Source organism: Thunnus albacares, chromosome 8 (assembly GCF_914725855.1).
Source record: "Thunnus albacares chromosome 8, fThuAlb1.1, whole genome shotgun sequence".
Taxonomy (NCBI): domain Eukaryota; kingdom Metazoa; phylum Chordata; class Actinopteri; order Scombriformes; family Scombridae; genus Thunnus; species Thunnus albacares.
Window position 1 is genome coordinate 27,649,931 of NC_058113.1, and position 27,792 is coordinate 27,677,722.

The 27,792-nt window shown below is 40.7% G+C and overlaps 1 protein-coding gene across 2 annotated transcripts in view; it reads right to left on the bottom strand.

The window, feature by feature from the left end:
- LOC122987812 (raftlin-like) overlaps positions 1-27,792 on the bottom strand; it is a 106,297-nt gene that overhangs the window by 50,352 nt on the left and 28,153 nt on the right. For both annotated transcript variants that reach the window (XM_044359852.1, XM_044359851.1), the window contains exons 3-4: positions 12,429-12,606; positions 2,643-2,751 (exon numbers count right to left, since the gene is read on the bottom strand). In XM_044359852.1, coding sequence (XP_044215787.1) covers positions 2,643-2,751; positions 12,429-12,606 — 287 coding nt within the window. The remainder of the gene's footprint in view (positions 1-2,642; positions 2,752-12,428; positions 12,607-27,792) is intronic.

The window sequence follows — 27,792 nt, forward strand, 5'->3', positions numbered from 1 at the left end:
TTAATATTTCTCTTGTGAAAAAAACTAACCATGACTCATCCCTTCCCAAAAATGCTCTTCCTATAGACTAACGATCTGCAGTCTCTGTTGATGCCTTTAAAAAACAGCTGAAGACTAACACTCATGTCTAGTGTTTGTATTTTGTGTGTTTTTAAGGTATGTTGTTGCTTATGTTTTATTGCTTGTTTTCTTTTATTGTATCTTATATTGTACTATTTTTATGGTCTTACTTCTCGCTCTGTCCTCACCTGCTCTGTGAAAGGTGCTATATCAAATAAACTTTACTTACTTACTTACTTATATATATAATTGAATTCAATACAGAGTATTTTAAATTGCTGCTTTGCTACTCTCACTTAAATCAAGGATCTTAATTAGAGGTTAAAGGTCCACTTAGTTCCTATAGTTGTATCCGCGACCGAGGTCCAAATTATATTCAATCTAATTCAACGAGTCCTCCAAATTAAATGACAGAATACATTGTTGAAATACAATGAAGTCAAGAACGACAAGTGTTTTTTGATGTGACGCCTCTATCAGCAGATGTAATCATTAGTCTGTGCCTTATAAAACTGTAACTGGTGCAAAATTAATATGTTGTATTGTGGTTTTGGCACAAAAACGACTTGGTTACGTTTAGGAAAAAAACATGATTTTGGTTAAAATTACCACCTTGTTAAGGTTAGGGGAGTTTCATCGTCATGGTTACAATATGAAAACTGAGAGGACTATATCAGCTTACGGTGCATCATAATTATAGCAGGAGAAAAATTTTGTTCTTTTGAAGTGAGATGGAGGTTGTGAACTGTGAAGTGCAAAAAAAATAACACGTATTGCTGCTCTTAGTAGACCACGGCTGTTTGTTAACTGGTAGAGCATCATGCTACTGCTAGTTTTAGTGTCCTCCCTTTCAGGCGATCAGGTCTGACTGTGCTCAGGTCCCCTACTACTGTATATGCATCAGGTCTCAGGGCTCAGGTAGGTTTCCACAAGTGTGTTTTGGATTGGATGTAGACCCATGAAGACCTCTATTCTGAAAACTTGTTCCACTAATGAGCCCGGTAACCAGGACTACAGCATCTCACTTCATGCTGCCTTGCCTGAGCATGACATTCATGAAAAACTGTTGCTAGTTAGACACTAAACTGACAAATGTGGAAATGTGGAAATACTGGGTGCTGCCATGACAAAACTGTTTATCAGTGCTGGTTGAACTATTCTAATCTTTTACGTAAGTAAAAGTACCAATAGATGAATGCAAAAATACAATTAAATGTCTTCAAAATCTTACTTGGGTAAAGTCTTACCAGCTAAATGTATTTAAAGGAATAGTACTGACCCCTGTGAGTGTTGGAGTACATGACATTAGATTGATAATACTGCAATAATGCATCAGTGTATAAGCAGCATTTTACTGTTGCAGCTGCTCGGGTTGCAGCTAGTTTATCTGACTGATCTGACTACCTAATGAGTTCACAGTGGGCCCTCTTCAAAAGGTCAAATGATAAATCTGAGGAGTCATGACATGTTGGAGGGAAGAATAAAAAACAAAAAATCTGTTATACACATTTGTATTGGTTGTGTGTGTGTGTGTGTGTTATTTGACATCTTTAGGTGTTGACCAGTTATTTTAATTAGAGGGTTTTGGTTGAATTGTTAACAACTTACAGACATTTGAAACATGACAAGGAGCCAACTTGACATTGCTCTTTTGTGGTCACAAGACAAAAAGGCTTAGAACCACTAGTTTAATATTCAACAATGTATTATATTTTATAACCTTATCATATGTTTTTTTTTTATGTAAAATCTTAATACGTAACTCCAGCTGTCCCTTAAATGTAGTGGAGTAAAAACTATGATATTAAGTGAAGTAGAGGTACAGTATAAAATTGCATAAAAAAGTACCTCAAAATTGTACTTAAATATACATAAATATACTTAGTTACTTCCCACCAATGCTACTTATCGATTTAGCTTTTGGGTGACTAAGTTGACACTGTCTTAGTTACTTTGGCTCAAGTGGACAAAGAGGAAATAAATCATAATCCACCTCAAGCACATGTCTGGTAGTAATAGTAGGAGCTTTACAACTGTATTATACCTGGCATCCTCTGAAATATACACACCACCACCACCAAGTTTTCTTTATATTTTTATTTTCAAAGAAAAAGTGGCAACTACAGAAAACATTCTATTGTCACTCCTCCAACACTCCAACATGTTGTATACTCCATTGGCAACTACGCTCCAAGCATTTTGTGACAATCTGCTATTAAAAGGCTTCAACCTGACAGCGGTGTGCTTGCTTGCAGGTTTAGCAAAGTGTTTGATTCACTAAAATACAGTTGTAAACATTCAAACATTGTATTCTGAGAACCTTTAGACACGGCGACATGCTGAACAAAACCAATCTGGAAGTTGGAGTCCTGAGACATCATTCTTTCACACTCTTCAATGTCTGCTTAGGCTCTCTCTAGCTGAATATGCAGCTAGCTGTGTACATCGAATAACAGCCACTACAGTTTCTCTGCCTCCCTCCCTCTGTATCTCCCAGTCCCCTCTTTCCTCCCTGCATCCCTCCTTCCAGCTGGGCTCAACCTGACAAAACCTTCAGCTTGGCATTTGTAAAGCAGCCCTACCTTCTTGACGTAGCCCTGGATGAGCTCTGGGGTGGGCACCTGCTCGGCAGACAGACATTCTTCCAGCTGTAGTTTGTACGTTGGGCAGACCGGCTGGCTCCTTTCCACCCTGCAGGCACCACAGTGGGGGAGAGAGAGGACAATGATTTTCAGCCTTTCAGCCAGTCAGCCTCCTGGACAAACGCTCACTATACATGAGGGTACCCTTACAGTCACACACACACAAACACACATTCACAAACAGCCTAAAATTATAAAATTACAGACATAAAACATCCACAGATATGGTGCTATTAAGAGACCAAAACACCAAATTTCTAATACAAAAATAACCCCCTATCAACAAATTACACTGCATCAAGAAGCTTTGTTAATGTTATTGTTGCCCGGTGGGGGACGAGAGAAAAATACAATAAAACACTTAAGTGAGGCAAAGATCCACATGGATGAAAGAAAACACATGGGGAGAAACAGAAAGCAGGAAATTCAATGCAAATCTCATCTCCCCCCGCCCCACACCTCAACCCTCCCCGCTGAGGCCATATCAGTATTTTGAGCAGGGAGAATCTATTTATATGGTGTTGTATTTTCCTATTCTATCCTCTGGAGGAAATCCCAGAGCTAGCCCTGAGGAGACTAATGCCCCAGCTTCCATCTCCCTGCTCCTCATCCTGTTGACAAGGCGAAGAAGCTCCACACGCCCTTTTCCTCAGTGTACAACAGAGTCTGAGTGCATATGCTGTACTGTAGGTGTGCGTGTGTGTGTGTGTGTGTTTGTGTGTGAGGAATGCGTATGCTCTGCGTGAGCTCTGGCTTTACACGGACACCTGATGAGAAGGAGGGTAAGAGATGCGTGTATACATGCTGATGTGTGTATTAAAGCCTGTGCATGCAGTTTCCCAGTTCATGCAAAGGCTCCCTTTGAGTGAACATGTGTGTGTGTGTGGTCCTAACGCATTACCACAGTGATTTTTCTGCCATGTCCCCTTTTTTGATGCAGGAGAAATGTCATGCATATTAGGGGAACTTTTTAGTCCCTATGAGTCAAGCTACAAAAAAATGTGGCTCCTTCCCATAATGCAACTCAACTCTTTTGATAAACCCTCCCTGCCTGATAAACACCCATCTTTCACACTTTAAGCACCCAGTTAGTCTCACAGGCTCTCTATAAAAAAATGTAGTTTCCAATCACAGCATTATCACTTTAAACCAAGGCTTAGACCGTTATGTATGTTTCACAGCACCATAGCCCTCACCGATGTCACCTCATCCCCAAAAATCCCCTAAAAACAGACCACACCACACTTCTACCCTGCTGTTACTGACACCCGTCGCTCTGCGTATATCGCTGTGGCAGCACACAGCAGCACAGAAACTGGGCCAACTGACTCGTTAAGTACAAACCTCACACGCTCTGTGAAACATTCATTACGAGAGGCAGTGTGAGCCGAGTCGTTTTTTCGCAGCGTCATAAGATTCAAAGGCACGGAGGCAGAAGCCTGGTGGCACTGTCAAAAAGGTGCATGTATCCCCCCGTCGGTTGCAACATCAATCATAACCAACCAGCTTGGTTGTGCTCCAGGCACAACTTCAGGGAACGAAACGGAGAGAAGGAGAGACAGCCAGTATAGTGAATATACTGTAGTGTAGTAAATCGCAGAGCACTTTTTTGTCTTCCATTCTGAATCATTACACTTACATTATAGACTCTGTACAACATGTTTTAGTAATACTGTACTGAGAAGTCTACAGGTGCCCCTGCGTGTTGCTCTTGCTGCAAGTTAAGAGGCAGCCTGGAAGAACCAAATGAAAAGCTATTTATCATACTGATATAAATTCATTTTGACGAGAAATTAAAACTGCAGTTCATCATTCAGGATCCGTCTATAAAATGAAAACAATTCAGTCCTTTTGAAGGACTTTTTTAAGATCAAGAACTAGCGCTTAAACACTATAATTTGATTTCACTCTGTGCCATCAAATGTTTTGCACGGAGAAGGTGTCACTTCTTTTCAAACAGTGAATAACTCATTTTGGAATTAAACTCTGAATGGAAGGAGGCTTCTGCGTGCAGAGAGCTGGAACGGGAGAGAAGGGAGAGGTGGGTGAGAACAACAACTCAAACGGTGCGCTCAGTCCTGGAGGGAGGCTTCGGGTTAAAAATAGCAGCTGCATCACCTGCAGTCCATCTTCTGTGTGTGAAACAGTGACTTCTCATGCAGCGTGCAGCCCCGGCTGTCAACCTCCGAGGCCTCGTGTGGTTAGACGAGTGTCAAATGCCTTCCTGCCTGCCTTCCCGCCCGCCCACCTACCTGGAGCCCCTTCTTGGGTGAATACACCTGCTCCCCCCCCCCCCCCCCCCCTTGTCTGCCCACAGATGGGTCACATGCTTTGTTTCACCGTAGAACATCTTGTGTTGGACTAATCACTCCCGGTGGAGCTGAACGTTCACATGGTAACTAATTGCGTATTACCTGTTAATGGCTTGCTATGGGATTTGTTTTAGCAGTGTAGTGGCTACATCGTTTTCAAATGTGCGGTTTCCAATTACACTGAGCTCACTGAGGTATGAGAGGGGGTTATGTTGACGTATTATTGTTTTTAGTGGCAGCCAAACTGCAAAAAATGTCTTTGTCTTTCTAAATCTTAAAAAGAAACTTGCTAAAGGACATTTATGCATACACATAAAGTGTTAAGTGTCTGTTGATGAAGTTTCCGTAGGTGCTCTTTTCTTCGGTCACTATGCTCCCGAAAGCAAGACATTCAAGTCTCTGTTAGAAGAATGAAAAATATATAAGATACAGACAGACAGATTTTGCATGGCTACACGGTTTGAATATTTAATTATTGGACTTATGCACTGAACAGACCTGGACTCAGATAAACAAGACTAAGACTCTACAGTCATGCCAGTGACTCTGTGAGGATGCATTCACACACAGCGGCGGTGCTTTGAACTAAATGTTAAATTCAGTGGCAAAGCACTTAGATTGCTAACACTAATGCCAAAGATGCTAATGATTAACATTCAACATTTTAATTGCATTAAACATAAAGTATAGCAGATGCTGATGGAAATGGCATTGGTAACCACTTTTTTTTTTTTTTTTTTTTTAAGGCGCTGAAACAATCAGGGGATCACCAAAGTCAATAGGATTCATCCTCTAAACAATGTGAATATTTGTCCAAAACTTCCTGACAGACCACAGTTGCTATTTATAGAGCTGTTACTGTGGCTAAAATTATACAGATTATGCACACACAATAAAAACACACAGTGACAGGAAGGTTTTGCCTTCGCCTATGGCCACACAGCTTGAATATTTAATTATTAGGTCTATGCATTGAAAGGACCTTGTCTTAAAAAACACAATTAACACAACTTTGGTGGGAAAAATGTTTAAAGGTTGTGCCACTTTAATGGTCAGCATTCAGAGACCAGTTTGCCTATTTAGACTTGTGACTTGTCAGTGCTTAAAACATAACTGCATCACTTCTTGTGCAGGAGCATATTTCATAGGAAGAATGTGAAGAGGTTAGATTGTTTTTAAAGGCAGTCGCTGTTGGAAAGTAACAAAGTGGGTATTTGTAAAATGCTTTAAAGTATTACTTTAATGTCTCCCTGTTTCAGGAAATTTCTTGAGAGGAGTTGAATTGCACTTACTGCACATCATTTCTTTCATGCAAGAAAGTCAAGGCTGAATAAAAAGATTTTCACGGCATAGTCGGTGAATATGAGTGAAAGTGTGAATTCCTTCCTGTGTCTTCTGCATCAGGAGCAGAGCCGTGTCGGGCCTCTCACCCTACGCTCATCTATTGCTATGACGACCCAGTCAGGGAGCATCTGAACCTGTGTTTAGCACTCTGTCACCATGGAGCTTTAATAATACAGCACACCTCTTCTAATGTCACATTTTCACACGTTTGTGAATAATTTCACCAGAGCGAATCTCCCTCTAATGCTTTTTAGTCCTTACCTCTTTATTTTCCTCTTTATCCATCTCTCTCTCTCTCTCACGCTCTCCACCCTTCTCCTCCCCTCTCAACTCATCCCTCTCTTTCTCTGCCTGAGCACATGGGAGCTCCTTGCAATTACCCAATAATGATGAATATATCCCATCAGACATTGCCTGCTGAACTGTAACCCTATTCCATCGCAACCAAATTGAACATTGGGAAATTTGACAGTTGACATTTTAAATTTTCAAACGGTGCAATCCATTCTGTCTGCATTGCAGTTTTTTTTTTTTCTTCTTCTTTCCCGCAGAAGGGTTGTAACGGGGAGGCTGACAAATTGCCGTCTAAGGTTTCTAAAGTTATAACCCACTTAACCAGATATGTCAGTCAGGTGACAGTGTCTAAACATTTACAGATGACACACCGCTGTGTATACACAACCTCTGTGTAGTTCCTGACTGTGCACAGACTCCAGCAGTGTCACCCCCTCCATGTAAAGTGCTTTGTTGGCTGAGCCTTTCACACTGAGGCTAATACTGTAGAGACTTGACTGGGCTTGTGTCCACAGACATACTGTGCATGCTAAATAAAGACGCATATACAGCTGCTGTTCAACCAGTCAGCTCCTCTACTTCGACTTTTGCTTTGGTTTCAGTGCGGTTGCAAAAGCTGTTTCGTTTTGGAGCGACGGATGAATGGCTGCTCGGTGTCATGCTTTCAGTCCCATTCGCCGCAACACCCCCAACCCTTCCCTGTCTTCTTCTTCTTTTTTTTTTTTTTTTTTTTTGATTTCTGCATCTGACAGCAAAAGGGAACTGGAAAGGAGATGCTCCGTTTTTTGGTCTCTCTTTTTTTTTTTTCCTCTTCCCTCATTTTCCCCTGGTTGAGATTTGGATTCCCCTGGGCTGGTGCTGATGTGAGCAGCTGTCTCCACGGTGACAGACGCTGGAGATAAAGCCTGGGCCCCGCTTTCGGCCGGGGCCATCAAAGGATGGTAGACTCCTCTGCCCTTTTCACTCAATATCTCTCTCTCTCCTTTTTAAAAATCCCTTTCAGCCTCTCTCTGTCTTCCTCTCTCTACTTCTTCACACCCCAACTGTGATTTTCTTTTCTTCCTCTCTCCCCCCTCATGGTGTCTTTTTCTCTGCAGCAAGGCAAGCATGTCTTTGAAAAAAAAAAAAAAAAAAAAAGAGATGCAGTCCATTCAGCTGTAGCCTTTTCATACAGAATCAATATTTTTCTTGTCCGGTTTCGCAGCAGCGAAGAGCTAAGGAGTGGATGGTTTGTATGAATGTCTGTGCATGCTGAAAGTGAGCTGAATTGTTCTATACAGCAGCATGGGAGGTGATTACTAATGGACACGATCTGCAGGAAGGGAGGGCAGATAAGGTGCCATGCATTTAAACTATATGACCTTCTGGGCTGGCTGCCTTGTTTTCACCAAAGTAACCCTATAAAAGATACATTTCAGTCATCTGTTTTTATGCACATTTATTCATTAAGGTGGAAACATTGGTTTATTGAAAAAGAGAGATTGTGATAAAGACGGAAACAGATTTTTTTATAGATTGACCTTGATGTTGTAGTGCCTGCAAGTGCTGCTTCTAGTGTTGACAAAACATCCATGTCATATTGCCACTCATAGTTAAGTGACAATCCACTGTGATCAGAAAGTCTACAAAAAAAAAGATGAAAAAACAAAAAAAAAAAATCCAAATGGGGGTCACCCTCTATCTTCATCACTATAGAAGATGATAAAAACACCACAGGGTCCAAGTGAACTGGAAGAAAAACTTGAATGTCATCTAAGGTAGGAAGCAGCAGTGAAATGACCTGTGATAAGATTTTTTGGGTAATTTTTGCCTTTATTGGACAGTGTGATTCGTTTTGAAATCTTCTCACATCTTCTTAAATATACTTGTATGAAGGCAGTTGATGGAAACGTGCACTGATTTGCATTTTTTTTTTCCCTGAAATTCAAAACTCACACATCATTTTGATGAAAGATCACCAAAAATGACAGCATTTGTCACTTGTTCAAACGACCTTATCTTAGCGTTACGAAGCGATCTTATGTGGCTGTGTAAGTAATTAATATTCTCATTCAGAGGCAAAGGCGGTAGCGTGACATTGTTAGAAGGCCACAAAATATCTTAAGGAGGAGGTCGGGGTGTCTGACTTTGGTTCCCTTCTTCTTCCAACAATCAACATTGTTTATTTTTAGCCATGAGCTTAATCTTTCTCTAACCTTTAGTTGCCTAAACTTAACCAGACTTTAAGAGGTGTCAGATCAGAAAATGCAGTATTCTCATTTTTAATGAACTGCCATCCTGAATTAAATCCTAGATAGATAAGAAGACAAGGCTGTGAGAAGTAAAACTGTGAGGCAACAAGTTTTAAAAGATTTTTTTTTTTTTGCCTGCCAGAGACTTCCATTTCTTCCCGCGGCTGTCAGGTGATTGACAGTAAGCAGGGCATATCGTAACACTGTGCACTGCTCAACTCTGGCAAAATTACAGTAAATAATGATAAAACAGAAAATTTGACAAAGCAAAATTAAGTTGTCATGTTTTGCTGTGATGAATTATCTCACACTGTGGAGGTAGTTTCTCAGACAAGGAAAAGCAGCCAACAGTTTCTTCTGAAGAGAAGAAAAACAAGCCCCGATATCTCAAACAAACACCGGCAGGGATGGGGGGGGGGGGGGGGAGGGAAGAAATAGGCAGGTTAGACAGTTGGCACAAACTTGAAACAGCTTTTCCTCAGGACACAATTTCTGCACATTCCTCCACCGCCGAAGAATTTAAATTATCATCCACATACATTTGCACAAACCAATTAATTGCTTCCTTTCTAATTTACTACTTTTTGAGTGTATTATTTTTGCCGCTCCTATCTTCTGTTATGTTTTTGTTATTGCCGTCTTTGCTTACATTAGTTTTCTTCTTCTACACTGAATCCTTACATTTTCTGTTGCTACTTAGCTCTCCCATGAGGATCAACAAAGTTACATCGTATGTTATCTGATCTTAAATTCATCTTTTCACCAAGATTCCCTCATGTCTCCCTTCTGAATCACATCCCTGATACTCTATTCATTATTTTTTTCTGAAAACAACAACAACAAAACTAAGTATCTCTTTAGTTTTTATTCCGTCTTTCGAGCTGTTTTTCTTACATGATCACTCTGTGGTTGCAGCAGAATTGTCAGGGAACAGCTGCTCTGATTATTACGCTCCTTACTCTTGGTTGCTTGTATTATTAGGTATTGGTTTTCTGCAGTCATTGTACTGTCACTGTGGGTGAGACTGTTAGCTAAATGACTGAAATGTCAATGTAGATTAGTATCAGTGGTGTTGGGTTTAAGCACTGAAGAAATTACAGGAATGGGTTTGTCAGCGTTGAGGAATGTGTTTTAAGCTTTAAGGAATCTGAGGTGAATTCTGCTCAGGAACAGCGGAGGGTAAGGAGATTTAAACAGCACAATGTCACCTGCTATACCAATACCCACAAACTCAAATGTACAAGAGCTTGTATGTGAAGGCAAGGCAGCTCTTAACACACATGAAGAAGAGGTGAAAAGTTCAAGAGCTGAATCTGTAACCTCTTCAGAAAGGGGCAAGACACACCCCCCTCTCACACATCCATGCCCTGCAGCCAGGAAATAGTGTTTTGGTAAACAGGCTTGGATGTTCGTTGGGCTCCAGAGCCAGACAGAGCAGCCACTTGGGCTTTAGCTGCTGGACACCGCCTGTCTGCATGTCACTACTTCCAGGAAAACAAACCAAAAGAGAAAAAAAAGGTTCAATCTTTTTGACTGTCATGTTTTTACGTAAGCTGACTTTACAGTACGTGGTCCTGAATAAGCTGATCAGGTTTCATGACTCCTTGGGCTGTCAAACCCGGATGCTTTTTCCCCAAAAGCTATGAAAGTTTGTCTCATGAGAGAAAGTGTTTTTTTTTGTTGTTGTTTTTTTAAGATGGATTCTGACAAGACAAAAAAAAAACCAATAACATCCATCCTCCACCATGGGCGTCACCTGGCCAGGGCATTCAGGGCTTTAGCCTCAATTAGCCTCGAATAATTCTCCACCTTGAGTGGTTTGTCACTAAAGAAAACAACAGTGTTATAATTGTGTATATTCAGTTGATGGAGTTACTATGCCAAATGCTAGCTCACACAGTCGGTCAGTATGAGGCAAAAATGGATATACAAAGGTTTTTTACTGGTAAAGGGTGTGAAGCTGAAGCTCTGACACAAACATCCTCTCATGTTGACTCATGAAAAACAAGGTGTGTAAATGTCTGTATGAGGTCCAAGTTAGGTGGACTTGATATGAGCAGAGCATACGTTATATACAGCTAACGTACTTTTTGCATGTAGCCAGCTAAACCGTTAGCATAGTTGTGTCTCCCCTTGGCTTCAGACACCAAACTAGCCCAGTCTTGTATTAGATAGCCAAAAGGTTTTATATTTTATGGGTCTGGTAGTCCTACAAACAGTGATAACACCCAACCAAGGCAAGTTTTATGAGAAATCCAACTTTTTTTCTGATCACGTCATACATTGACAGCTAAGTTACCACAGCTTCCATAAAACAAAAAATGCATGGAAACAGTCTATTTACGCTCAGCCCCTGATGGTTAACAGTCCAGTCAATGACCCTGCCCTCCACTGTCCAACAGTCCCCCTTCATGCCCTTCAACCAGCCTTGTAGCCACTCCCTGGCGTCCTGCCCTGATGGAGGTACGCGCCTACCCCCACAGTTCCCTGGACAGAGGGGTTTGGGCACAGTGCTGGAGGGCAGATGTAGGGGGTGGCGGTGACTTTGGGCGATACAGCTGGTTATGACCAGCGCATTGAAAGGGCTGGAGATAGAGGATTTAGATTATTGCTGACTCACATCCAAATGCAGCTGCCCATATGACAGCTTGCTGAGCCACAAACAGATGTTGTGATGCTCTTGTGTAGATAATGACGCGTTACTGAAAGGTTGTAGGACTGATGTGACATGCACCATGAACTGTATTCTCTTAGGTTGTCGCTGTTGTGGAAATCTTTCTCCTCGCATGTATCCCACATTAGAACAAAATAATTTCTGACACATACTGTATGTAAATAAACCAGTCAGCATATAATTTTTGTACCATTCAAGACATGAAGATAAAGCAAGTATTTTTCTGCATAATGACACCTATTAGAGGACATTAGTAATCTCAACATTGTCTTAAGTGACCATAATGGCTACATCATTTTGTGATAACAATGGCCTTATTCTCAGGGGTGTAGCAAGGAAGTCTGGGGTCCCTGAAAGATGATTGCCTCAGGGCCAGACCCTTGCCTTAGTTTATTAAAATACTTTAAGTAAAGGCCCTCTCCCTTTAACTGCCACAACCTTTCATCTCAGTGATGAGGATGAGGCTTATTACTACAAAAAAGCCTTTGTGTTAACTTGTGGAAATTTGTAAGTGAAGTACATATATCTAGGACCAATTACTATCAGTTGTCATTTAAAAAGAAATTGGTGTTCTTTTTCAGTAGGAGTTTTTGGGTGAAATCTCAATAAATCCCAAAGATATGAATCTCAGTAACATCTGGTTGAAAATCAGTTTAAACCCAAGAAACTGCTGGTTGGAAATCAAAGTTTTAACTCTTTTCTCCTCTATCCATTTATTCATTTGAGATTATTACACATTATTTAAAAAGACTTCTAGGTAGCAATAGGAACATGTGGAGAGAGAGAGAGGGAGAGGGATACAACATGCATCTTAACCACTATCCCGCCATGATGCCCCATTACACATTTAAATATCTCACGTGGCTCTTACCCGTCACTGAGTCGGACCAGTATGGCCCGGTAGAGCTGGTGTTGTGGGCTGTTGGACTCTGGACCACAGGGGTGGATAAACGGGTGAACGGCCGCCAGAACGAAGCCCTGCTGGTAAAGCTCCTGCAGCTGACCTGGCAACTCCCGCACTGACGAGAGACGCAACGTGGACGTCCCACCTGAGAGACACAGAGAGGGAGAGAACGTGTGACACAAAACAATTTGTGTGTGGAACGAATGAAAAGGTAATCTGATTTGGAGACATTTTTGCTGCTCATTGCTCATTGCTGTGTTGTTTTGTATCTGGAAACAACTTTGAAGTTTCACTCGATTGCCAAACAGAACAAGTAGGACTGTGACTTCTGTTTATTACATTTGAATGTTCTGTATTCCTTGTCTGTAGGCAACCCTGTCTCCTAGAAATTACGTTTATATATTACTAATTTGCAACAGCAAATATTATGATATTGCAAACATTTGGCAATACAAATGAGTATAAACTGGGTTGGAAACAGGGTTGCTGTCAGCCAAGGCTGTCACTGCTCACATTCATAATTCAATTATACAATTATACATGTTTATTCTAAACAAATTAGAGCTGTGTCTCTAAAGCAATCACCTCCATTATTATTCCATTATTTTTCTCAGGAAAAAGACACGACATTTACATTTAGAACTTGATTCCCTGAAGTATATGTGTATATATTTAAATACATTGTGTTACCCATTGTTACTAAAAGCTGTTTTTTAACCGTAGCCTCTACAAAAGCCCTTTAATTCTTAATTCCTCTTCCCTGTTGTCCTCACCTCATTTTGTGACATTTACAGTGCATTTGAAAATGTTAGTAAGAACGATTTAGCACAGCACAGACGTCCTGTTCTTCGTGCAGCTCGGTGGGTTGAGCGGCAAAAAAATGTTTTGTGCTCACAGTTTCAAGTGATTCAAAACAAAACTGACAAAAGGAAACCACATGAGAAACATTTTCCACTGCAATTCTTGGTTTTTGCACTATTTCTGTCCCACTACGTCAAGAACACACTACTTTTTCACAACAATTAGACTCTTTTTGATTTCTGTGCCATTCATGTTTGAAGAGTCCAGCACAGCTAGATCTACCTAATGTCACACATTCTTTAATGAGAAAAACCAACAGTACAACAGAGAAAGAGAGGTGCCAGAACTGAAGACAAGACGTAAAATTGCTTGCTAAAAAAAAAAATTAAAAATTACCATGTGAAAATTTGCAATTCAGATACCAACACTGATTTTAAAAACATTCCCGGTTTGTTTTGGCAATTAGCATCATGCTTTTCGCTCCATCCCCTCAATCTGGGAGTTAATAAGAGTGGATCAAAATCCAATCAGAGCTGATTGCTTAGGCTCTGTATCACAGCAGCTCTCTTCATTCTGACACTTAGATTCCTTCTCAGCTCAACTTAACTGTCCAAGTGGAGCGAACGGGGGCCTGACATTAATGAGCTGCAATCAGTGAGTGGACGGCTGTTTAAAAAAAAGAAAGTTAGGGACTGAGTTACCGTGCAAAGCTCTTTCTCAGCATTATTTCCTCCCAACCCCTCCCTGGGGGAGGAAAACCTGCAGCAGACAGCCGCTGGTGACGGCTTCATTCAGGGAGCAACCAGCTGTGTTACAACAAACCACACACAGCTTCTGTCAGGGAACATCAGCCAATCAGGATGTATAGTAATGAGTGCGGGAAGGGAGAGTAGTTTAGGTTCAGGAATGGGAGCAATTAGATTAGAAAATAAGGAAGATGCGAAGCTTAATAGCAGGAAGGAGAAGAAGATGGACAGGAAAGATGGAGGAAGAAACGGCAGAGAGGTCAAAACAGAGAGGAAGAGAGGGAAGGTTAGAGAGACCATAATCGGGACGGCGCTTGGCCCCAGATGCATAACGGCTGGGATCCCAGCAGTATGCTGTATGAGGCGACATTTACTGCAGGCCAAACAGCTGGGGTGCATGGGAGAGCGCCAAGACAAAGAGCTGGATGCAGAATGAGAGTCTGGGGAGATGAGAGGAGGGAGGGAGAGAGGGAGGAGGTCTGGTTGTCTGTACGAGCTGTCACAAGATGTGGGAAATGCCGCTATGGCTAATTAGATTCAATGAGACCATACTGTACGAAAGGTCCAGATTCATGAGAAAAGTCAAAGTATAGAAGTTCAATGGGAGGTCAGACAGAGGGCAAGTGGGGTGGAGCTGGCAGGAGAGACGATGCCAGTGGGCTTTTTCTTGTGTTTTGGTCTCAGGTGACTTCAGGAAGTCTAACACTGGCCAGTATAGTCTCTGACAAGGCAGGAAAAGCTCCTTTCAAAGTGTAATTAGATACAGACTACTAATAATCAGCTTTAATTAAAAAGACTAGATATGACGGACCGTGTGTCTTTGATGTATAATCTGTTTGTGATTAACTAATTTGGCTCCAAAATTTGCAAAACCTGAACTTTAATTGGTTTACTCTCTCATTATCAATGTTACTATCATCGTATAAATAAACATTTTTAAGTTGTACTTTTTTTCCCCCACGATGCAACACTCGGACATCTGGGGTCATATTCCGGTCAGTCAGTCATCTTACATTTAAATTCCTTACACACTCTACACTCTTCCACACACTGAGTGTTGTTTGTTTGTTGTTAAAGTCTTGGTAAATGTGCGCTTGCTTGCAAAGTTGTTCTGCATAACATCTGTGTAATTTATTACATTTGGCCAATGCAAAGTTTTTTGGCTCCTGCGGCACTAACATGCGGATTTGTTGTCCGTATTATGTTAGTGACTGATTTATTGAACTATAAACATGTACAGCTTCCATTTTATATTTTATATTTTACATGCTTTTTTTTATATTTCACACATTATTTATTTGCACATTCAAGGGAGAAGAAGCCATTGGAGCATTTTATTATATACTGGTATGATTGTTGGTGTGACAAATACAATTTGAAATAGTTGAAGGGGGGGGGGGAGTAATTACATGCATTTCATTTATAGCTGCAAAGCTGACCAACATTAAACAGAAACATTGCATGCTATTGACTCAAGTCGAGTCTAATATATTTAAATAAACACTGTTTTTATTTGTGCTAGATGCATTCTTTGTTGAATGCTTTCTTAGTGGGTCCTGACTGAATGCTTAACTTAAGAGGTGATGTGATTGGACACAAAGTCGATGCAAACACACAAGTGGACATGAATAGATGCAAATTGGCACTGTGTGGCGCAAAGAGATGCATCTGCATGAATTGAAAATGTTTCTGCTTAAACAAAAGAATTACACTTATCCTGCTTTCAGATGTACAATATTTACATAAAGCAAAGTGTAAAAAATCTTAACACACCATGACGACAGTTGATGCTGTTAGACTGAACAGTTTATGGAGCTTTCCTTCAAATGTCTTTGAGCCAGTCAAAAAAAAAAAAAAATGTATATCTAATCTGATTTGTGTCTTTTCAATACCTGTAATTGATTACAACTGTAATTCTTCAAGAATGAGATTATAATAATCCTTTTGCATGGAATATATCACTCCCCAACCCTTTCCACTTTGACAAACCACACTTCCTCTGGCAGACCAATTCAACCAAAGCTCATATGTGCGACATTGTTCCACTATTTCGTGAGGGCTCTAACACAATAGTGTGGCGTGCTTTCAGCGTGCCACAGTACATCATCAGAACTGCAACAGAGGAAAGAGGGATTTCTGGAACAAGCCTTCTAGCACCAATCAGGAGGCAGCCCCTGTGATGTAGATAGAGAGCTGATTCAGTTTGGATCCCAACTCTTCCCCTCCAGGCACAAATCCAGAGGTTCATTGTGAAACCAGTAAAGAAGCAGAGGAAGAAGAAGGGGAGGGAAAAAAAAAAATCATATGCTGTCCCCTCAGGGTAAGTGAGTGCTTTGGCTAAAAATACTCCTCCAAATTTCTCAATCACATTCTGTCCTACTGCGCCACAATGCAGGAGCTTTAGAAGTTAAAAAGCGTGGAGGAATTAACACAAAGAAATAGGCCGCCATCGCAAACGGGTGAAACGTATTCGTCTTCCCCACCCCCCCCCCCCACTCTGCTCCTCCCCCTTCCTCCACCGCTGACTGCCTTTAGAAATGGAATTAATCCTTCTGTGATCTGTAATTTTGTTTTTTCCTTCCTTCCCTTTTCGTTTTGGTGAGACATGAACACCCTGTCCTTTCCCCAGAGGGATGCTATTGCGTGCGCGCATGGTTCATGAGGCGGTAGATATTAAGTGGAAAATGAAACTGTCTTTGCTTGCTCTCTGATCCCCTTAGTTGAGATGAGTAAATAAGGAATGGTTTCAATTAGGCAGTGGGAACACAGCCGCTGGCGTCTTCTTAAGTTGGCTTTAATCGCTGTGTGAGCTGCTAATAATCTCATCCAGAGGCCTTTAAATACACAGGCTCTACATTTATTTATCAGACCAAATTTTATTTATCATGCTGTCCCCAGAGCAAAGCGTAGCCCATTGCTAAGTTTCTCTGAATCTTATGCTGTTGTAAGGATGTTTACTCTGCCCTAAAATCGTGTTATCCAAGGAGAATCACTTTGTTTGTGTAGATGAGAGCAAATTAGCTGTTATAACTGCTGTATGCAAGTGTCAGCGTTGATGTCTTATCCTGCGAATATTCAGGCCTTTGAAGGAGCCTGTGGTCGATCAGAAAGGCAATCTGGTAAACCTTACATGGCAAACTGGCAGCCAATTACTTCACTCTGTCTTTTTGTTTACCCTGGAAGAAAATTCTCGCACATATCAACAGAGAAGAGCCCTAAACTCACAGGAACAAATCGCTTCGTGACAAATAATGAGAAAAAAAGAGGCTCCAGGGTGACAACCAACAAATTGGTTTTCTGGAAAATTGTGTTAGCGCAGATCCGTCAAGCAGACACTGCCATTAAACACAGAGGAGGAAACAAAAGCAGGGGGGGGAATGTATGTACTGTATTTATGGATGTATGATTAGGGACTGATAGCTGTGTCTACAGGCTAATGGGAAGATGCATGATCATGTGCTTACTGTTTATGGTGGATGACAGGTCAGGGGTTGGGATAACATGTTCTATAAGTATCAAGCATTGTACTTACAAGACATTACAGACAAACAGTGGAGCCATTTAAAGTGTTGAAACATGAGATCCAAAAATGTCACGTCCATTACATCTATATTGTATTTCTTTATGGCTTTATTCATTAAATCAAATGTCAGACCTCGAAAAACATACGTTTTCAGAGAAAACAATCTCAGCTCAAGGTCCATCGAGTAGTTGCACTGGAGCTTTCAGTCATATGACATGATCTTTATCAGCACCTGGTGATGTTTCCAGGGACAAGAATGAACTTTGAACCTCAGCTTTGAAGCCAACATGGATGAGACAAGTCCTTAAAGTGCGATGAAAACTGGGTGAACTCCCTGCTGATGATGATATGATCAAAAGCTCCAGAACAGCTATTAAATGGACCCTGTGGTGAGTCTGTTTTCTTAACAACTTTCAGATTGAACCATTTGCGTATCCAATTGTAAAAACATGAGAATAGATGTAAGAATGTAGCTGAATAAATGTTAATATGTGAGCCCAAAGTAAAAAGAGAGATAAATAAAAGGAATAAATAAGAATAAGAAAATGTTTAATTATGTAAAAATACATATTTTTAACAAGGAATAAAGAGAGGAACTCAAATAGTCATAATATCCTGTAGGGAAAGAGTTAAGTAGTGAGACAGATTGTGGTTGTGTGTTTTCAAAGAGGGAAATGAGTCCGGTCTGGCGCTGCATTCAGTTCAGAGTGAAGATGTAAACACGCAGTTTGAATATGCATGCATGAGAGAGTTCATCAAAGGAGCAGAATAAATAATAAACATCCCTTCCATTTATTTCTCTGCTACTGACCTTCCAAACGAGGCAACCAATATTCAACTGACTCATCACTTGGAATTAGCAATGGCCCTCATTTCATGTTTCTCATATCTGGATAAAATTCAGATATGATTTAATACACTTATATTTACACTGTGTTGTACTGCCCTGCAAATCTGGATAGACCATGACTCAGTCCAGTCCAGGTGGTGGTCATGTGACTGAGGCTGTTTGCCAACCACCAAAAATCTGGAGACAAAGTACAGTAGAAGAAAGATGAAGTAAAAGGAAGGAGATAAATAGAAGAAGAATAGGAGGGGGGAAAAGAAAGAGGAAAACATATTTTAAAACAAGAGGACGAGAAAAAGATGCAGAAGAAGCTAGAAGAAGGTAAAAAAGAACAAACAGGAAGAAGGAAATGAAGAAGAGACTTAACATTACATAACAACTAACACAAATACATGCATGACTCACATGAATGAGCAATGACTGAAAAAAAAAGTTTGCTGTGCCATAAGAGCGGTTGCTCGCTCCATTTTCTCACTTTCATTACTTTAATTAGAGATAAACACTACATACAACCGCACCTTGCACCATCCTGATGAACATAAGCACTGAAATCATTGGAGACGCTCTCGCTGAAGCTTTATAAACTTCAGTGTATACAGAAATAAATTCTGTGTCATTATCACTTGATATTGTCAAGTGGCAAGACCCTGGAAGTTGCTATCTCTTCACATCACTTACTGACATAGTAACGCTTGAGGACGTGTAAAATTTGCATATGCAGCTTGGAGAGACAGATGCATTTTAATATTTTCAACATCTGGCTGGTATGCGTGTTAAACTACCCCAGGTACCTCCTTAAGAAAAGCTTCTTCCTATGATGGTTTGAGTAATTGGCATTGGTGGAAGAAGTACCAATACAGCAATGTAAAAATACTCCAATACAAGTAAAAGTCCTGCATGAAGAATCCTACTTAAGTAAAAGTACATAAGTAGCAAAATATACTTAAAGTATCAAAGTAAAGGTACTCATTTTGAACCTCTGACTGATATGTTATTATATATGACATCATTAGATTATTAATACTGAAGCATCAGTGTGTAAGCAGCATGTTACTGTAGTTTAGTCCAGTGGTTCCCAACCTAGGGGTCGGGCCCCTCCAAAGGGTCAACAGATATATCTGAGTGAGATGATTCATGGGAGAAAAAAGAAGAAAAAGAAGTTCTGATAAACAAATCTATTTTCAGTTTTTTCTCTAATCTTTGATCTTTGGTGAAATATTAGATAACTTGAACATTTATTGAAATGAAAGCATGTGAGAAGTTTAGAGGGGAAAACCACTATTTGTTGGAGCTGTTAACAACTCATAGACATCTGAAATGTGACTCAGACTGCACACTGGTTTTTGTAAGACGTCAAAAGCCAAGAATGTTGGAAACCACTGCTTTCATCTTTAACAATGTGTTGTATTGTAAAAGCTTGTTATATTATCTGTTGTGTCAAATCTTCATCTGAAAAGTAACTGAAGCTGTCAAACAAATGTAGTCGAGTAAAGAGTACAATATGTCCCTCTGAAATGTAGTGGAGTGGAAGTATAAAGTAGCATCACATGGAAATACTCAAGTAAAGTACAAGTACCTCAAACTTGTACTTAAGTACAGTACTTGAGTAAATGTACTTCGTTACTTTCTACCACTGGTAATTGGATAGCGATGCATCTTAAATACTTCTTGGTTGCACTACTGTTATGATTGTCGATGTTAAACATGGTCAAAGTTCAAAAACTTGAGGTGAACGTATGTAAAAATGCTCCCTGCAAGTCAAAAGCCTCCTCTGAACACTTCGTTTGCAATGTTACCTCTACTTCGTCCTTGTGATGACATCAGATTGTTCAGACACGCCCACTATAAGTTGTCTGCTCCGTAGACTTTGTTGCTAAGGTTGTTCCACGGGTTGTTCACATGATCCGCTCGCATATTTCAGATTGGAATCGGGCTCATACATGTACAGATGTATTTAAGAAGTTTCCATTCTGAGTGAAGAACGAGAAAAAGAAGTGAAATCCTACTAGTACTGTTTATTTAGCCTCTTGAGCCTCTGGAGTCTGCTGAGGAGCAGCTTCCTGAAGCTCCTGAAGGGGGCCTTAAGACAGGAGACAGGAGACAGGAGCTAAAACAACCTGTTTCAGACAGAGGCTGAAATGAGGGGCTGCATAAAGAGCCAATATATGATAAATGAGGGTTTTTTTTTAACTGTAAATCATGCAAAGATATTCCAGTAGAGCCCCAGAATATAAATATAGACCTGGTAATGAGCATGTTGCTTCAAGCTGACAAAAAAAAAAGATGATCCATGAAGTCCAGTGAGAAACAGATACATGAGTTTGAAGGCTTATCAGACGCTGAAATGCTGCACAGTGCTTTGTAATACCATGAGACGTGATTTTCTAAATCTGTAAATTTATTATGGCTACAATTACTTTAAATTTGTCACAATTATCACAAACAAAGTAATATACCAGGAATGCACACTTGCATATATATTTGATTGGCCACTACAGCAGCAGAGTGCTGGAGCCTTCTGCATTTGCATCCTCGCTGCGTCAACGGCCTTATTCAAATGAATGAGGGAGCTTCATGTTTTTATGCAGGGCTATAATCTGTCTGGACACAGTCTTACACTTGACTTTTGATATCAGATAGCTATCTGATCTGCCTAAGACACATAAAGCGGCCAAGTGTAAATTAGTTTACCCACATCTGATGCAAATATGGATAGGCCCAGTGATGTTACTGCATGGCCATTACTCTACAAGTGGCTGTTTCCACACTCCACTCACTGACATTACCGTGCTTGGGACAAATATCATGTTTCTGTCTTAATAAAAGAGAGATTAATTTACACATTTTCAACTAGAATGTATCTCAAACCTCCTCCTGACATTTGAGCAATCTGCGTCTAAAGCTCCTTGGTTGCATTTACAATTGTAGGCTAGCTGGTCTACCCAAAATGCATCAAGTAAGTAGAGGCAAGAAACAGGCTTTGCTTTACAAGCTTGAATCCCCAAAAGGTTTGGAAAAAGATATACAAGAGAAACATTTTTCCCTTTCTCCAAAAATGTTTGTGCGTTTGAGCATGGCATTTAAGCCCCAAAGAAACAAGTGAAGCTTTTGTTTTGAAAAGGGAGCACAGCAGGACAGTGTGTATGTTCAGTCAACTTTCTGCGGATAATTCTCACTTCCCATGAATAATAGAAGAAAAAAGATCACTCAACTTTGAATTGAAATCCTGCCTCTGACACTGGCTCACTTCCCCTTTTAAACCCATCTGCCATGTAAGCACCTCTGAGCTGCAGCCTGCCGCATTTCCATCACTCAACACATTTAAAAATAGATGAGTAAATATGAAATTAATAAGCTGAAAGATTGGAGGCTCGGCACACACACACACGCGCGCGCCACGCACCGCCTCTGGGAGAAATGGTTCGACCACATTTGCATGTGGGAGAAAATAGCCCGGCATATATTATCCACCCACTGCAGCTGATTTTTGATCCTGCTGCTCCTATCTGCCACATCTCTCATTCGGCGATACCGTCTTGCCTCATCATGATTAGAGAATTATTTGTTTCTGCTAATAGTAATGGCTCAATTAGCGACTGATGTGTTCATACTGGTACACAGCATAGAGGACAGGATGTTTTCTTTCTGATGAAAAGAAGTTGAGGGAAATGCTGCTGTGCCACTGGAGACAGGAGGAATTTATTTCTAATGTGACACGTTAGGACTTTCAGTACCTGAGTGAACAGTGAGTTAGCAAAATATTTAGCAAAATAGGTCACAAAGTGCTTTACAAGAGCATTACACAACATACAAGAGAGAAAACATAAGAGGATGAAGTGATCACCTGTGCCATGTCTTTAAAAGTACAAAACTAAAAACACAGATATGTCTTTAGTTGCCTTTTAAAAGAATCCACAGACTCAGCAGACCTTAAGAATTTAGGTGTGACGGCCTCAAAAGCTCAGTCATCACGGGTCTTTAGGTGGGTGCGTGGGACAGACGGTAAATTTAGCTTATTTGACCTTAGAGAGCGAGCTGATGAGTGAGGGTGAAGTAGATCAGCCATATACACAGGAGCCTGACTGTGCAATGCTCTGTAAGTAAGAGTGAGAATATTAAACTGGATCCTATACGCAGCAGGAAGCCAGTTAAGAGATATAAGTATAAGTGTAATGTGAGACCATCTATTTGACCAGGTGAGTAGTCTTGCGGGCAGCTTTCTGAACTGCCTGCAGACGATCAAGGGCAGACATACTGAGCAAGGAGAGAGGTGCATTACAGTGGTCGATAGGAGATGAGATAAAGGCATGCATAAGCATCTCTGGTTCTGCATTTAAAACTACAGATCTCAGTTTACTAATATTTATGAAGTGGAAAAAACAAGATCTGGTCAGTTGCTTAACTTGAGTGTTGAACGAAGAGGATTGATTGTATATAACCCCTAGTGGGCGGCAGAGGAAAGAGGCCCGATACTTTGCACGATCATGCGGGCACCTTTTTCTAGAGCAACAACCAGAACCTCCGTCTTATCAGAATTGAGCTGTAAAAAAGCTAAGATAACCTCTAAGCCTCACTAGGTTTGAAATGAAACATGGCACATCAGTATTTTGTTTTGGTCGAACATTTCAATCCCATGCTTCTTTATAACTCCACTCTCACACATTTCAGAGAGAAATTGTCTTCCTCCACATGTTTTATGGCTCGCATGCACTACACATTTGCATTACAGCCTTCTGCTGTCAGCAGCAATATGTATCGTGTCACCTGTGTGCTTGGGCACGTACATGTGATGTACGCACCCGTGCATGTGCTAATAGAGTACGAGACAGTAACGAAACAGTGACTGGCTGACACTGACTCCATATCTCAACCCTATTAACAGACAAGGACATCAATATTGGATGATCTGCAAAAAGTTTTTTACAGCTCAGTATCAAAATTTTAAAACTTCTCGCTTTCCATAATATTCGTGCATGGCAACTAGGTATGATTAAGCTTGAACAAGGACGCAGACTCTGCTCTCTTGGAAGATAGTCAGACATTTCAGCATTAAGTATACACCACCTGCACTGGCACTGAATGTTGGTGTTGGATATAAATCATGAGGAGACGAATCATCCAATATGAATGAAATTCCTTGGATACAGGGCAACAAAAACAACCACTTGGTGATTATACTGTGTTTCTTCTGACTGCGGCATTGCCGCTTTATTAGAGCTGCAACGATTAATTGATCAGTAGATCGTCAGAAAATGAATCGTCAACTATTTTAATTAATTTTTTGGTTCCAGCCTCTTGCATGAGAATATTTTCTGGTTTCTTTCATCCTCTGATAGTAAGCTGAATATCTTTGGGTTGCAGACTGTTGATTGGGACAAAATACGTAATTTTAGGTTGCATCTTGGGCTTTAGGTAACAGTGGTCGACATTTTTCTGAAATTTTATAGCCAAAGCAACTCGATTAATCAAGAAAATAACAGATAGATTAATCAATAATGAAAATAATCATTAGATGCAGCCCTGCTCTTTATATCTTTAATCATTCCACAGTGCCACAATTTATATTTCCTAAGCAGAATTATTAATGTAATCCATCAGGAAACAATCAGATATAAACCTGTGCACATCCACAAAATCTTGATAAAAGCGATACAAAATGAATATACTGTAATTGGCCTTTTTAAACTGAAAGCACCACCCCACTATTCTCTCTGTGAAGTAGTCATATCGTTATTCAGGGTCCAATTAAAATGGCCTTAGTCTCCTCAGGAGCTCTCCACTCCTGTGAGGACCACCTGCAGACTCCTCGCTCAGTCTCAGCAGCCCGCCTTGAGTCATTAGCCTTCATACAGGCTCAAAATGGAAATGCCACTAACTCCTTGTCCTCCTCGCCGCAACCTCCTTTATTTTTTTTGTCTCCTCTTCCTCAGCTCCGATTTCTCTCAACCCCTCTGCCACAGGAGGGGGAAGTTTCTCTGCTTGGCTCCTCTGCACATTTAGCCTATTTTTCTGCCTCTGCTCTCTGCAGGGAATCTGCCCCATTCTCTTCAACTCTCCTTCTGTCTCGCTTTTACCACCACAGCTCTCTGCACTCGCTACCTCCCTCCATCCATTCCCTACACTGTGTTGAGTTGAGAGGAGCAAAATCTTTGAGGGGTGTCTTCTACTCGTAACCTCTTTCTCTGCCTCAACATGTGAGTGTCTATTTTTCTGTATTTTTCTCTCATCTCTTCCTGTCTGTGTCAAGACAGCGGTTGCAAGCCAGGGTAAAGTATCAGCGGCGTGATGGTGAAACCAAAAAACTGAATGAGCTAAGACTTCGTGTTGTCGTTGTCGTGCAGATTTCCTGCAAAAAAAAATGTACATCCTGAGCCATACAGAGTGTAAAAATCAGGGTGGAGTTACATGTTGTAGATTTTAGCACTACAACAATTAAGAATGGGCGAAATGGATAAAATCAATGATTTTGTCAGCATAGCGCAGCAGCTTAGGAATGACTGCTGGATAACAGGTTGTGTTAATGAGCCACAATTTAACTTTCAAATTCCTTCCATTGTCTGACAACAGAAACAGAAAAATAGTGTTTACAAAATATTGTGTTTTCAGCTTCATTAAAACACAGTATAAGTGATCACGGAGAGCAGGAGGAGACTGAACAGAGGTTGACACTCAGCAGAGTAACTGGCTTTCTGTTATATAACCTTTCATGTGATCATGCATTTTAAACATCAGTATAGCTGATCATATAACACAGCTGTTGTCAATTTTGTCAGACGATATTGCGACCGTAAAATAATTAGCGGACTGTCTGCCCTACTCCTTATTAGATGTTGGCTGTGAGGCAATATTCTTGTGTGCCAAATGAAAAGAGGGAGAATAAGAAGAGATTTAGCCATTTTAATGTGTTTCACTGTGGGCAGAGGTCTCTTCAAAAACAATCTGGAAACATTAGTTTGGAGGCAAATTATTTGAACATTTAGACAGGTTGATGTGGTGTTTCCTCAACTGTGTTTTCTTGTTGAGCTGCAGTGGAGGGACAGTAAGATAAAGAAGAGAATATGGCATCAAAGTCAAAATTCTGCTACACAAGCTGTTCATGTTAATTAAACTAATATCTCCAATTAAGCATGGTATAAAAATACAACAAGCAGCACTTCTAAAGGACCCAATCATCCTATGACATATATTATTTGGATGCTACTCGAAGGTGAATTACATGTCATAACGCTTCGCATTTCATTTTTTGGTTACAAATTTGAGTAAACTCTACATTATTCTGCAGATAAAAACAGAATTTCATTGGCTTTACTGTCCATTACATCCCTGCAGGGTGTGAACGGTATTGACCCCTCCGTCTTTTCACCTCTCTGTGTGACGAGCAGTCGGGGCACCTAATGTTGCAGACTAATCTATGTCTCTCTGCCTCTTTCTTGGATTCTCTCTCTCTCCCTCCATCTCTCTCTACATCTCTCTGAGGTCCAGGACAGCGTCATTAGCAGTGGGGGCTCAGAGTGCAGCTGGGTGGAGCCCTGGGGCCAAAGCTTTGTGCCTTAATTACCCACCTAATGAGTCACTGGGAAAGTCACAGGGCCTGCTGGTGCCCCCCCCCCCCCCACACACACTTACTGCATTCACTTACTTCATTCCTCGTTCATTCACTTATTGGCACACATTCATACACTTGCACTTGCCACATCCACCTAATGACTGCAGTTGTACTCGCCCACTCACTCACTCACACTCTCCCTAATTTACACACACACACACATATATTTATTCACTCACTCGGTTACTTGTTTTTTTTTCCCTCAGGCTTAATGTCCCCATTAAGGCGGCTAAATCCAAACATCACAGTTTAGGTGTGAAAATAATACACATACACACCAACTCTGTCAAGTTATTTTCATAAAGATCTCCGTCCACGTTGAAACATTTCAACTGTACTGTAGCAAAACAGATAAATCTTCTTCCTCCTCGGTTACTCTTTTTAGTCTCGGCTTGTTGAACTTTCTGTCTCCTCTATTTCTCCATCATCATCATTTACACTGTTTAAACACAGCCAAACGCACAATTCACATCACTCATTCACATTTATTTCTTTGTTTCTTTTGTCAGACAACTGAACAAGTATGAAAATCACAGAGGTGCTACCTGTTAACCGCAGGTCCCTTTCAACAAATTTGCAACATGCAAGCTGTGACTTGCAACATGAGATAATTTCCACTTTTTTGTGTTATTTTTGACATGTTTAAATAATTTTTTAAAAAACACCGTACTTGCGACCCACGCACAAGCATGCGAGAGGACTGTAGGACTCAGGTAAACGCCTTCTATGCAGCAATAAGACATTAATAAGGTCACTATTTCATTCTCATGAAGTGGTCTGACAAAACGAACATAAAAAATGCACTGTGCTGACGCTGAAAATGATGATCAAAAAGAAAGTTTAGAGATGACAGAAAATTGTCTTAACTCAACCGACACAGCTCCTGACTGTGACTGACCAGGTTTACATTATTATTTACCAAAAGCTCAGTTTTCCCTGTACATTCTCAAACACAACGCCAGCATTTTCAGATGTTTCCACTCTGCATACTGCTCTCAGAAATCTCAATTTTTGGGTGATAAAAACACAGCCTTAGAGTGGTTGGAGGGCCAAAACTGAGCCGGCATACACTTAGGCCGTGTTCACACAGACAACAGCACTGTGTGAAAAACAACAGTCCCTTCATGTGTTGAGTTAGCTGATTTGTGGTAGATTACTTTGTAACATGTAACAGCGTACGTTTGTTTACCTGCTGATCATCCTGAGGATAAAAAGTATTGTCGCTAAGGTGTAGAATCTTGTCTTGCAGTATTATGAACCAATGTGCAGTGTTTTGTCATCTGAAAAGTCTTCAAACTCATGGATTTCTTGCTCATTGCTTGTTTTAAAAACAGGCCTGTTTTTAGTCTGTTTTTAGTTACACAGCTCGGTTAGTCACTCACATTTATTTATTTGCTCACGTGCCAACTCATTCTCTCTTACTTACTCACTACTTTGTATCACTCTTACTTTTTTAATCACTTGCTGCTTCAAATCACACACACACACACATACACATACACACACACACACATGCTCTCCCTTGTGTCTTCACACTTCCTGCGCTCTCCCGCCTCACATTCTCACAGTAACACTCAGACCGATAGGATCACACCTACATATAGAGCGGAACAGTCTGCCCCTGTTCACGTCCTCGATGCTGCGACCGGACAGGATGATGCTAATTATGTAAGATTGAACCGATGCTGCTTTATTAAACCGGCTCAACCGTGAACATAACACTGAAAACAAAGAGAAAAATAATCATGTCCTCAGAGTAGTATTGATTTTCATACCGCTCATATCAGCCTGATGTCTGATGTCACTCA